Source organism: Harpegnathos saltator, unplaced genomic scaffold (assembly GCF_003227715.2).
Source record: "Harpegnathos saltator strain DR-91 unplaced genomic scaffold, Hsal_v8.6 scaffold307, whole genome shotgun sequence".
Taxonomy (NCBI): domain Eukaryota; kingdom Metazoa; phylum Arthropoda; class Insecta; order Hymenoptera; family Formicidae; genus Harpegnathos; species Harpegnathos saltator.
Genome location: NW_020230103.1, coordinates 27,213 through 40,946, shown reverse-complemented (window position 1 = coordinate 40,946; position 13,734 = coordinate 27,213). Strand labels below are relative to the sequence as shown.

General features: G+C 47.7%; 1 protein-coding gene across 1 annotated transcript; it reads right to left on the bottom strand.

The window, feature by feature from the left end:
• Window positions 1-2,176: 2,176 nt before the first annotated feature.
• Window positions 2,177-2,906, bottom strand: LOC112588830 (protein ALP1-like). Its single transcript, XM_025299971.1, has 3 exons — window positions 2,767-2,906; window positions 2,447-2,669; window positions 2,177-2,335 (listed from the first exon to the last, which is right to left on the bottom strand). Exons 1-3 carry the CDS (start codon window positions 2,904-2,906, stop codon window positions 2,177-2,179), a joined length of 522 nt encoding a protein of 173 aa, XP_025155756.1.
• Window positions 2,907-13,734: the final 10,828 nt, after the last annotated feature.

Below are 13,734 nucleotides of genomic sequence, written 5' to 3'. Positions count from 1 at the left end.
AGCGCACGGTTATACTGGGGCGCGGCGTGTATGTTATGCGTGGGACCGGGGAGTGTCCGCTCCGTCCTCGGTCACGCCCGCGTTTCCCGGTGGCGGATGGCACTGTTTTGTGAGCACCCCCTCTTTTCCGCATCGCGAGCAGAACTTAATGGCGGGTTGATCGCATTCCTGTCGCTGGTGTCCGGGCTGTTTGCACCGCCAGCAACATGCCTCGCGATCGTATGCCATAGTGGCTACGGTGGGTCCGCTTAACCGTGGGGGTTTCCCCTGGACGCGTTGCTGTCGGGTCAGTTCCTCGTATTTGCGGGCTAGCCGGCCGAGGTCCTTGATATCCCGTGCCTCATAGGCTCCGAGGAACATTTTATAGCCTGGGTCTAGATTATCGTATAGACGGCCCAGCGTATTATTTATTTCGTCGTCGTCGCCACTGCGTCGGATCAAGGTGAGTAGTGCATTTTCATACTCTCTATATGATTCGTGGGGCCGTTGTCGACGCTCGACGATTTGGCGTCGCATTTCCTCGCGGTATCGAGGCGGTAGATAATGCTCGCGGAAAGCAGCGCAGAAATCGTCCCAGTTGTGCCAGCCAGGACGGTGGTTCCGATACCAGAGTAGCGGTTCTCCCCGCAGCATCTCTGGAATTCCCCAAAACAGCTGTCTGGTGGTAAGCCCATAGCAGACACGGAGCTCATCAATCCGTTCTAAAAAGTTAAGCGGGTCCTTCCCTGTAAACTTGCAATCCCACTTATGGATTTCATGGATTGCCTCTGCGTCGGTGGGGGCTTTGTCCGCCGGATCCCATCCTGGTATTTGTTCGTCCTCCGTGCTGGCGGCACTGGGTATATGAAGGGGGCTAAGCACCCGTCGGTCGGTAGGTCGGGTGAGGAATAATCCGGGGTTCTCGGTCACGAAACGGCGGAGGCGTCGTCGGAGGTCATCGATAGTGCCGCTCGTGTCCAGTCCATACTGACCGAGTCGGTGACCAATTTCCGCCTTATTGAGCTCTTGTATCCAGGCTCTTGGGGCGGTACTCATCTTGAGTTTCGTTGGTTCCCTTGTCTCCACTTATCGTGCAACACACACCTTCCCTTTAACTGCCGGATCCTGGCAGGATCGCCATGTAACGGTCGTGCCTCCAGGCTCGGTTGTTTCGGGTAGATCCGGCCCTGTGGCTTGGATCGCGGTTTGCGAGCCGACCACAGGAAAGATTTTCAGGTGAAGGTGTGTGTGGTGTGTGTATGTGTCAATAAAGGAAGACAAAATAAGTATAACACAATAAGTCTTTATTTGGTCGCACGCTACGACCGCGTGTTGCGGCGCGACGTCCCAATGTTTGGGTGTTAGAGGAGTGCGTGAATCGTTTCCGCGGACACTACGAGCCCCGCGGGGTCACCGTGGTTGGTGAGCGATTTGCTTGGAGCTTACTTTCGGTAATTAGTTCAGCCGGCGCTTGACCCGCCATGAGGGTCGAGCCGCTGACTTAGTGACCGCGCGATGTGTATTCCGGTGTGGTTTAAAGCGCTAGTTTGCGGGATTCGGCACGCGACTTGACGACGGGTTGAAAAAAACGGCGCAAGAACGCGTCGCGACACGTCGCGCTCGCTTTTGTCCTCGGCCGCGGCGTTGGTCGCCCCGGGGGTCGAGGGGTACGGGCGATGGGAGGATTCCGGGTGTGCTGGACCGACGCGTCAACTCCCAGCTGATCAGCTCTGGCCTTCCTGGCGTCTTACGAATTTCGGCAGAAGCTTCTCGGTTGATCCTCTCTTGGAAAGAACTAGTCGTGGAGACGGAACTCTGGAGACTCTCTTCTTGTCAAAATCTGCCGGGGTTATATACCCGAGATTTTGGGGCTTCGGTTTTCTTCGCCCTTAATCGGAGTTAATTCCTTTTTAATCGGAATTAATCGTGATTATGCGGCGTTTGCCGAATAACTTCGGCGGGGCCGCTCGCTCGGTTCGGCGGCCGATCGTGCCCGAGCGTCGTTGCCGGGTATTCGGGCATCTTCGGCCGAGCGCGATGTTTCGGCGCGGTGTCAGCGCGGGTCGGGGGGTGTGCGCTCAGCTGACTGTCGCGTGCTACTAGGCGGCAGTCAGCGTAACGGCACAAAAATCTTTGTGTCGTTACATATTCTAATTAAAGCCTTCAGTTTCATGCAAAAATAATGGATTTCTTTTTACTACACCTGATATATATCAGAGTTCCGGAAAATTCGGTAGTCTCCTACCGATCCTGGATAACTTGCAAAACAATCTACAAAATGCAAATCTGCATCGCAAATTGCTTGCAGAACTATAGCATATTGTAGCTTTCTGCTTTTGTAATGAATAGCAAATTCCTGTTAAAAAAAACCAAACTATTAAATGTAGTCTTTTAATCAAATAGAAAAGGATTTAAAGCTATGAAGAAAGAGGAAAGAAAAGAAAGAGGGAGAGAGAGAGAGAGATACCTCAATGTTAGGTTTCTTTATAAATATAAAACACCCATCGATTGCTCCTACTATACCAGGCATAGGAGTTTGCCCGAGATTCATAAATTTTTCTTTTGTTATTTCTAATTTTTCACCTGTAGGCCATTTAATAACTTCCTTTGCTATAATATTTAATGCTTTCACAACTCGGCACACACAGTCATGTAAGGAAGATTTGAAGTTAAATTTTTCACTTATAGATCTACAACAAAAAGTTTATAATTATTATAGATAGATACTCTTTATACTTAATTTTATATATATTTTATATATATTTTATTTAGAAATTTAATACATACCTGAACGAATCTGGTGTAGCAAGAAACCAAATCGTTGACAACAGTTGTACGCGTACAGGTATCACAGGCCGTCCACAACTTTCCTCATTAGTCAATAATTGCCCTAAACGATTTTCTACGGCTTCAAAACCTTCTGGCATCATTCGGAAATGATGCCGAAACTGATGTGTCGTATAACGAGGTATAATATCTTCGATATAACCTGCTATACGGACAGGTTTTTTTCGTTTCCCTCGGATTCGACAAATATCTTCTATTAATAAATTTTTTACTACATTATTTTCAGTTTCACAATTTTCAATTTCACTGATAGCCGTTATTAATATTTCTAATAATCTTTGACTGTTTATTGTCACATATAATAACAAATGGTCTTGACGAACTCTATTGGTTTGTTCTTTTCAGCTGCACTGCGGAACTAGTGCAATAAGTTAGAATGAGACAACTATATTTTTTCTCACATCAACTTATTGCACCAGTTCAGTAGTGCAGCTGAAAAGAACAGACCATATGTATCGCCATTGTTATTGACTTAACTTTATGCGTTCGAAAAGTTGTTTAACTCGGTGTTACTCGAATTGAGTTGTTAGTGTAACCTCAACTAACTCTACTCTACCCAGAGAGTTGGATTTTCGAACGCAGCCCTGGGGAGCTGTTGTTTGGGGGAGTGGAGGAAATAACTTAATCATGGACGTAAGAATATATGGACAGAGTATAAAGTGCTTTTATAGGCGCAGGGTATTGGCCATGAAGAGTGAAGGGAATCTATCGTTGGTCATCTTGGTCTCTCATATTTAGGGTCTACTGTCACATCGTGAGACGTCATTATTCTCCGTCAACCGAGACTATATGATTGTAGTGAAAAGTGACAAGTAAAGCATTCTATCAATTTAGGCTCTCTGTGGCAATGAAACAAATTGAGATTGCCCTTTAATTAATATTAAGAATCACGGGGGATTGACACTTCCCTCAAGTGACGTAATTGCTATTTGTAAGATTGCGGAAACTGTTATCCATTTTTCTTTATGCGAAAGTGGCGGTAAGTATTTATTAAAATACATGACTAAAGCGTATTCCTTTTACATAAGGTTTTGAATCATATTATTGAAAAGAATAATATATTTCACAGTTTGCAAGAGCATTCTTGCGATCAAACTCCATTACAAAATCACGTAATTCATCTAATAAAAGCGGTTGCTTCTAAATATATACAAATTAGATTGTACTTTATAGGACGCAATATAACTGATAAGGAAAATAATGTACGTATTAGGCAACACTTTAACAAAATTATATTATTTAACGGACAATAAGACTGATATATATACAGAGTGTTTGATAGCTGATCATGCAGACGAAAGTTGGAGATAGATTGAGTGTAGCCGAGAAGAAAAGTCATGTACCATAATGTCAAATTGGCAATAGTTATCGTGTTATTAATTAAAACATGTGAGCCAACGAGCGCGTAGAGAGCGAAGGGCGACCGCAGTAAGCACATAGACATTTGATACAGGCGGAGTCAGTGAGTGTCGGTAGGCGAGCGCGCGCGGCGAGGGGCAACGTAAGCGACAAGAGGCGATCGCGTGCGACGAGAAGCGAGCGAGCTTTTCCTTTATAGCTTCTTCCTTATAGCTCGCTCGCTCCTCGTCGTTCGCGCTCGCTCGCTCTTCGTCGCGCTCGCTCGCTCCTCGTCGCGCGCGTTCGCCTCTTGTTGTTTACGTTGCCTCTCGCCGCGCGCGCTCGCCTACCGCCACTTGCTGACTCCGCCTGTATCAAATGCCTATGTGCCTACTGTGGTCACCCTCCGCTCTCTACGCGCTCGTTGGCTCACATGTTGTAATTAATAACTCGATAAATATTGGCAATTTGACATTATGATACATGACTTTTCTTCTCAGCTACACCCAATCTATCTTCAACTTTCGTCTGCATGATCAGCTATCAAACACCCTGTATATATATATATATATATATATATAAGGGTGTCCCATTTTAATCCGGCCGGCTGAATAAAATTCGAAGATATTTTCCAGAAAAAAATGTCAGACAAATGTTGCTCAGTTCTAAGTGGGACATTCGATGCCATCAACAATTTTGACCTCAGGTGAAGGGTTCAAGGTCATTCAAGGTCAACTTTTTTTTCTTAAATGGGAACCCCTATTTTTCACATCGGCAATCGATTCAACGTAAAAAAAATGAAACTTTTGTCTGAAGCATTTTTTTATAAAGCAAACTAATTTCACTTATTCAGCCTCCAAAATTGAAATTTTCAAACTTTCTGAATTTTTTACTCGAGAATGGTGGGGTTTGGGGGGAAATTGCAGAAGACAAAAAGTTCTTGGAATGCTGCAAGGAATTCACTCGAATTTTCGCATAGTTGGTCGTGCACTTTTTTCAAGGTACCTCCTGACAAGTAGAACATTTGCGGAATATCTGCGTATTCTTCTGCCGTAAATTTCATTCGATTTGGGATTTATTTTTTTATTTATCGACCCTTCCATTTATCGACAAATCTCCTTATCAATTGAGATGCTATTATGTGAGAGCAGCACGGGCAAGGTCTCCGATTTTCAACAATTTCTTTCATTCCTTACATGTTTCGTTCTTCACACGTTTTTGCTTGTATGTCATCATACGTGTCTTCTTATACGTGTTTCGTACGTGCTTCTTGCTCGTTGCTCATTCATTAATAATGAAATTTACGGTGGAAGAATACGCAGATATGATTATCTGCTACGGAATGGCCGCGGAAAATGCATGCGTTGCGGCGCGTACGTACGCGGAGCGATTTCCAAATCGTGAGCGGCATCCGTGTGTACAAACAATAACAGATTGTATCCGAAGATTGAAAGAAACGGGTTCCGTCTTAACGGATCATCGGAATCATGGTGGTGCACCAGTTCAACGTAGTGTGGAAGATAATGAGGACGTGCTCCTGGAATTTTATGAAAATCCTGGAAGTAGCGTGCGCTGTGTAGCCCATGACCTTGGTCTATCGCGAACGATGATGCATCGCATTTTGCAAGAAAGTGGGTTGCACCCATATCATTATCGACGAGTGCAACATCCTTTGCCAAGGGACAAAAGACAGCGCGTCGAATTCTGCGAAGGTATTTTCATAATCTTTTTTTATATTTACAACACTTTTGTCACACATAATAATTTTGAACAAAACATGCACAGGATTCCTCGCACAATGTCGGCGAAGTATAACGTTTCCCGATTATATCATGTGGACAGACGAGGCTACTTTCACACCGAACGGTGTGTTCAATTCTCGAAATTCTCTACTTTGGCAAGAGGAAAATCCGCACGCTATTCGGCAGTGCACATTCCAATATCGATGGTACATCAATGTATGGGCAGGAATAATTGGAAATCAAGTAGTAATGGAAAATAAGTGGTCTTCTCAAGTAAAACATCTTTTCTCCCGCTGGTCTCTTAAACTTTTCTCCTAAAATTACCATTGTTCATTTCCAGATAGGCCCATTCTTCTTTCCGCCGCGTCTCAACGGTCAGACGCAGACGTACGCAGTATTTATTGAACAGAAGTTACCTGTTCTCCTGAAAAACATTCCTCTACATGTTCGAGAGAGAATGATCTTCCAACATGACGGAGCTCCCGCGCACTTCTGCCGCGAAACACGCGAATTTTTGGACCAACGTTTCCCGGACAGGTGGATGGGTCGAGGTGGCCCCGTTATTTGGCCGGCACGATCGCCAGATTTGAATGTGCTCGATTACTTTGTTTGGGGCCATATTAAATCTAAAATCGAGCATAGGCGTGATGGTACCAGAGATGAGGTACGTGATGCAATTATAGCAGCCTTTCGTACCATCACGCCGGACATGGCGCATCGTGCGACGCGACAAATAACTCGAAGAGCCGAACTCTGTTTGCAAGCAGAAGGAGGGCACTTCGAACAATTATTGAATTAAATAATGAGAGTGGATTAGGCCTACTGAGGAAACACTTAAAAATAAAACGCGCCAAGCTATCTACCTCACAAGGTGGTGTGGAAATGATAGTTTTTGTACTACCCTGAAATAAAATAAATAAATTAATTGCCCTTTCGGAAGTTTATTATTTATCGCATCGGATTTTCTTGTCGGTTCGTGTCATTTCTTACTTTAGGAATTGTGAATTAACGATTGATTCTTTATGTTCTCCTTCGGTAAGTATCTTATTAAAAAATTAGGGAGATGCGTGAAATATTTAACTATAAAATGTTTTTTTGCACGATTCAACGACAAGAAACGTGTAAGAAAGTTTCAATCAATCATACATTTATGCGTGTCAAAATAACACACGGATTTGCGTTGTATCGCGATTATACCTAGGAATCAAATTTATGCCGAGTATCGTTGGTGCACCATTGACAACGATGGTCCTCTTTTCGCAATTGTACGATACAGAACTTTCAGTTTCTTCTGTCGTTAATATACCACTGACAAGAATTACGATATAAGACAACAATTTATGCATGATATATGGCAAAAATGTTTGGTCCATGATACAGCTTGCAAATAAAATATGAACGATACAGAGAAATATTAACTGAAAATATTAACACTAAGTCTAATTCATCAAGGTTTATGGTTAACTTAAACAAAATTGTGCTATTCTCAATCAAAATTTCTTAATCGTTCTCTCTCTCTCTCTCTCTCTCTCTCTCTCTCATTTCGTCAGAAAATTGGTACATTCAACCAAACATATTTTCCGTGTAGACTTGAATAAAACGATAGGACCCGATGAGTCTCTACGCGAATTCTATCATACTCTAACAATTAAATATTCTCCTAACGATAAAGTACAATAGAGTACGATGAAAAGTGTTCATCGTACTCTATCTTTACGCGATATCATTTCTTTCGGATCCGATGCAGCAAAGCGATAAATTGCGATAGAAAACGATGAGAATCTCTGTAGATCTCATCGCTCTCTATCGCTTTCTCCTTTTCGATGTTTTCCTTGATTAAGGAACTTTTGAACCTTGAACTTTACAATTCAATATGAGCTATCTGTGGTACCTCATAAAATAATCTCGTAATTGTAATCGCGAATATTCAGCGGCCATTTCGGCGCGAGCTTAGACGCGGTGCGGCGGGATGTAGGAGCGGCGAGGTAAGGACATAAACATTGGCGCGTTGTCCTTCCCCTCGCCGCGCGCCGGCAACAGTTCCTTTGTCGACTGGGCAGTGCTCTCTAGCCTGAGCGGCTAGATACTCCTCCCATAACGTCTCGATGCGGGCTCATTCCTCTAATTTCTGTCATTAATAACTCGATAATTATTGCGAATCTCACAAAACGGTATGGGACTTTTATATTTGTCTTAACCCGCTCTATGTCTCCACGAGCTCTGCCAGGTTAGTTATAAGACACCCTGTATATGTGACATATATCCCACACAACAGAAATGCTCGAAATAAATCACAGGAATATTCTAAGAATATCACAATATCTTCAGAATATTCTTGTGATATATTTTGAATATTTCTGCTATGTAGGATATGAATAAAAGATTGTGATATATATACAGAGTGTCCGGAATATGATCATTAATATTTTGTGTACTGGTAGATTGGGTGTAGCCGAGAAGAAAAGTCATGTACCATAATGTCAAACTGGCAATAGTTATCGAGTTATTAATTGAAACATGTGAGCCAATGAGCGCACAGAGAGCGCTGGGCGGCCGCCTCTTGACGCTTGCGCTCGCTCGCTCATCGTTCGCGCTCGCTTGCTCCTCGTCGCGCGCGCACGCCTCTTGTAAAAGTCACTAGATATACAGGGTGGTTCGTATACCGACACCGCGAAATGTATGATGATTTCGGGGAACCGTCCGAACGGCGCGAGGGAACTCTGTGCGGCCCTTGGTCGCCAAGGATCACCGGTGAAACGGATCCTACGCTCTGGTTGAACGGTTCTCCGAAATCATCATACAACGACTTACGAACCGGTCGGTCGGGCTTCCGCACGGCTGTCTCGTTCTCTGTGTCGCAGCGCGAGGCGAAAATCTCTTAGCGTCGAACGCGTTTCTCCAGAGTCATCGTCGTTCGTCCCATCGACACGACGAGTCGTGTTGATTCAAACGCGAGGCGAGATCCTGTATTCTGTTGGGCATGGGAAGTCCGTTCGATATTCGATCGGGAGCTGAACGAACGAAAAAAGCACACTTCGAGAATTATCACGCGGCGATCGTCCGAATCGAACGCTAGCGCGACATCCGTTTGCTTTCCTCCCGAATCCCGTCGACGGTTCGGCCGTCTCTGGTTATTCTCTATCTCGGAGCGGAGGGGTGGGGAAGAGAGCGAACGAACGGAGCGAGTTCGAATATAGTCGGGTCCTCGGGAGTCGCGCGCGATCGTTCTCGTACGTACCCTGCGTGGACGTGACGTCCTGACTCTGCACCAATCAACTTCGCACATCGCAAAAACCCACTTTGCCCGCACGACACCTTCGACTCGAAGCAATCGTCGATCGGTCAACGCTAGATTGTCCAGCGATCGAGCCTGAATGTCGTAGTTACTGACGTATTGATGCAAGTGTTCCATAGTTCGAATCCGTTTGCCTTCGCGTGCTACTGCACCAGCGACGTTGCAAATATCGTTGTTGCGATTCATACCGATGGTGAACGACACGTCGCTATGAAGTATGAGAAGAGTCATGCGTCGCGACTTTGTGATCAGTGAGGACGATGCGAAGGGGCCCCCCATTTATACCTAGCGCGTCCGTGATTTCGCAAATTCACGTTCGTCTCGTTGGCGCAACAGCAAACGAGAAAAAGCGTGCACGACACGATCCGTGGCGAACGAGCGATTATTCGTTAATGGCGCGATTGGATGACTCGTATCTGCGCTGTTCCAGCTGCGGAGTAGCGTTGTCATGCGACCTCGTGGTGCTGGACGACGTCGAGTCCGAACATGACGGAGCTGTGAACACGATCTTGTGGATACGCTCGCCTTTGGACGAACGAGACGCCGTGACTACGAACGATCCACGATGGCGCGGCCGCGCGATACTGCTGTTCGTGCGAGACGTTTTCGCAAGGATCACGTCGCTCTGACCGACGCGCTGTCGGCTCTTCTGCGCATCAGCGACGGAATGATCGGACATTGCGCTCTCTATCACGACGGCGACAATTCGATCGATCCGAATCGCCAGCGACGCTCTACGTCGATTCGACCGACACGGCGTTCTTACTGCGCGATCTCGCGCGCCGCTCGCTCCAGCGACATCGTCTGAACTGCTGCGCCATCGCTGTCGGATTCGCGGCATTGGAGCGACTGCCGTCTCCGCTGTCCCGACGATTGATCGCGTCTACCACGGTATCGTTGAAACGCCGTGACTCCCGTCGGTACGTGAAACTGCATCACACGGAGAGTGGAATATCATCGCTGCGTCGCGTCGTCGATTTCATGCCACTGGCCGAGCAAACGCGATCCGCTCGTATCGCGACGTACGCGAGCGACTTTTGCTACGTGCACGACGATCACACCGTCGCGCGCGATGATGATCGATCGCTGCCAGATTCGTTCGAACATTACGTACGCTGGATCTACGACGAACATCGAGAACCGTCGTCGCGGGATGAAATCTATGCGTTTCGACCGAACGTCGAGGAGGATCGCAGCGGTAAGTCGTCCGATCGCGCGAAAGTGAACTACATCCGTTGCGACTGGCACTCGCTCGCTACGTTGTACGAGATTAGTCGCGTGGGTGTGTTGAACACCTGGTGGGTCGGGCGCACGTTGGATTCGTTCGGTCAACACGGCACACCCAACGCGAGCATGCGATTGTTCGAGGTGCCGCGATTCGTGCAATTTCAAGCGACGTTACCGAACGCGTCCACGGAGGATGTTCATTCGGCGAGAGTTATTCATTGCATGCTGAATCAATGTTGCGCCGTGACAGTGTTCGTGGCACACCTGGACGTTCGCGCTCACGGTGGGTCTGAACGCGATCGTACAACGGTACGGGACGCAGGCCACGAGAGATTACGTTCGAGAACACATCTGGAACGCGAAAGATCGCAAACTCAGCAGCTGCCGTGTGTACAGCGCAAATGTACGCGTTGACTCGCGCGATCGCGATTTGACGAGAGAAGCGTCGATCGGAGAGACACAAAACGGTACAACCGTCCTGGTGTTCGGCGCGAACCAATTGCACATTTTGCCATTGAACGAGGAACTTATGTCCGCGGCGACAAAGATATCTCGTCGTCTATCGAACGAGACTCGGGTGACTCCTCGATCGATAGAATACCGCGATATCGGCAATTGCGAATTGTTGCACCGAGAGGACGACGACGATCGTCGATCCAACGTGATTGAGATAACGGCGACTCTCAGAGACGCGAACGCGAACGTCGCGACATCGACGGTTGTTGTGACCGTGTTGGTGACAACGATTCCCGATACGATGCCCCGCAGTCGCTCGTCGGACGCCGCGATGATTCGATGTAATTTACTGGTACTGCGCGACAACGTGCAATAGCTGATGTTGTTCTCGTCCAGAAGGCGAGCGTAATCGACCTCGAAACCTAATCGCGCGCGTTGTATCGTGGAGACCGTGAACTTTGAACTCTATACACACCGAAGCGAAAGCGAAGAGGAGGGATATCATCGTTATCGTTTCAGCTCATCGGGGTTCGGGTATATATATATCGCGACGTTAATTTTTTTCGATAAGTCGTATCATCCGAACTGCAAACAGACGTTTCGTGGACGAAGCCATGCGCCCATTGGACATTTCTTTTAACCGAGTTCGAAGCGTTACGAGCGAGCCGACGACAGCGATCAGAACCGACAACGAATCGACCATCGTAAAAGTCGAAACATCGCGCAAATGCGACGCGTCGACCATGGCCGATAACGAGCTATGGACGAATCGATCGATGAGCCCAAACGATCCAATCGTGAGCGTCGCGGACTCGCGAACGAATCTGAGACTTCGAAGCAACTGGACGTCGTGATGCAGCATCTGAACGATTACGACAAATGGTCCCAAGCGTCGTTGTTGAACGTTGCTATAGAGATGAATCGCTCTCGCACGGAACGAGAGTCCTCGCGAGTCGAACCTATAGATCGCAACGACGACACGATCGCCGGTCTCGAAGACGTTGAACACTCAAGACTGAAAACTCACCGACGCTATCGTCGCTCACCGACGCGGATTACGTGAAACGCGTCTGGCGCGAGATACCGTGGCGTTCATTCTGGCGAATCGACTTTCCGCGATTGTGCGAGATTTCGTTTTTTGTCGACGTGCCGCAACGCACGATAGTCACGATGCGCGAATACAATTACATCGATTTCGATCGCGCCGAAGCGCTGAGCTCTTCTCGCTCAAACGATTGCGAGACGCGAATCGCGCACCGAACGGCACTCTCGACGATCTCGAGCGAGACTCGCGCAACGAGGAAGTTCACGATGACGTTGTCGCCACGGACTATCCGGAGGAACAGAACGATCGTGTCTACTCCGTGATGTGGCGCGAGATGAACAGTATAGTGAGCTTTTTCGTAACCGTGATATGGAACATGTTGGAACATCACGTGCAACGAGTCGGAGGTAACGGCGATCAATTCATCAAATTGTGCGACACGATTCGATCGTCGTACGAAATGGCTATGTGGAAAGGACATGTCGTAATGACGACTCCGTTGAGTCTGTTCGCTCCTCGGAATACCGTACAAACGTTGAACGATGTACAGATGCACAAGGTACTGGCCAATTATCATAGATACAGCCTCGCGTATCAAGCAATGATATGCACCACGTCGTTGAACGCTGTGCATTACGCAGTGCTCTTGCGCGGACTTCGCTACAAGGATCCGTGGCATTTGTCGAAGATATCGTGGCCGGTGTTCGCGGCGCACCACACGGCGCTGGCGGAGCATCACTTTCACGCTGGTCTGATCGGCGAGAGACTGCACACGCGCGATGTTCGCAACGTGCACGAGTACTCTCGCGAATACGCTCGTCGATTGAATCTCTTCCGCTCGTCGACCGTGGAGGACGCCTTCGCATCGACCGATCCGGACGACCTGTCGGACATCGCGGCGTATCTAGACCTGACAGCGCAACGACAATCGCCGATACGCGACCGATCCGACGAGAACTTTCTCAACTATGACATATTCGCGACGAATGGATCTAAACGTCGCCATTTGTTGACTCGCGATTACGAGAAGCCTCATCGCTGCTACGCCTGCGAGGACGATTCGTGTCTGGTGTCGCAATTGTCGACCGTTCGTCGTCGCGACAATAATCGTCATTATTTCTTCAACGTGGGAATCGACGAGGTTGACCCCACGGACTCTGATAATCAACGAATTCCATCGCACAAGGAAGCGATTGTTCTACAGGCTCTTCAGGATAACGCAGTCACCGGCAGTGACGAGTCCGCACGAGGAGCTACATCGGCTCGAGTACCGTGCGGCCTGCGCGATATCGTGCGCGGAAACAGCGACGCTCTAACGACCGATGAAAAACGCACTCTGGCCAATACTAATTTTATCAATCTTTTGGCCATTTACCCGACGAATCCGGCGCACGACGAACTACTGCGCTATCAAATATACGGTATGTCCGCGTTTCCGACGAATCGCCTCGATCGCGATGCGCACCTGAGAGCACTCAAACATTTGTTCGCAACGCACACGTTGCAACTCGTGACATGACAAGCTACTATGTAACAACACACGAATGAGCGATAATAAAGAAAATCGCGGTCCTTATGAAACGTGTCTCTTTCTTTCTTGCGAACTCTCGGTCCCCGTTCCTCGCCGTTCCAGCTCGCTCGAACGAACACACGTGAGGCGAGGTGTGCAGTGACGATGCGATCGGCCGAAACCTCCCTCGAGTCGAGTCGCGGTCTCTTCGTCGTTCTCACTGTCGCCGAAGACGCGTCTCCGTGCACGCTCCGGCGAATATATACGCGCACCCGAGTGTTCGCGGCAAATTGCG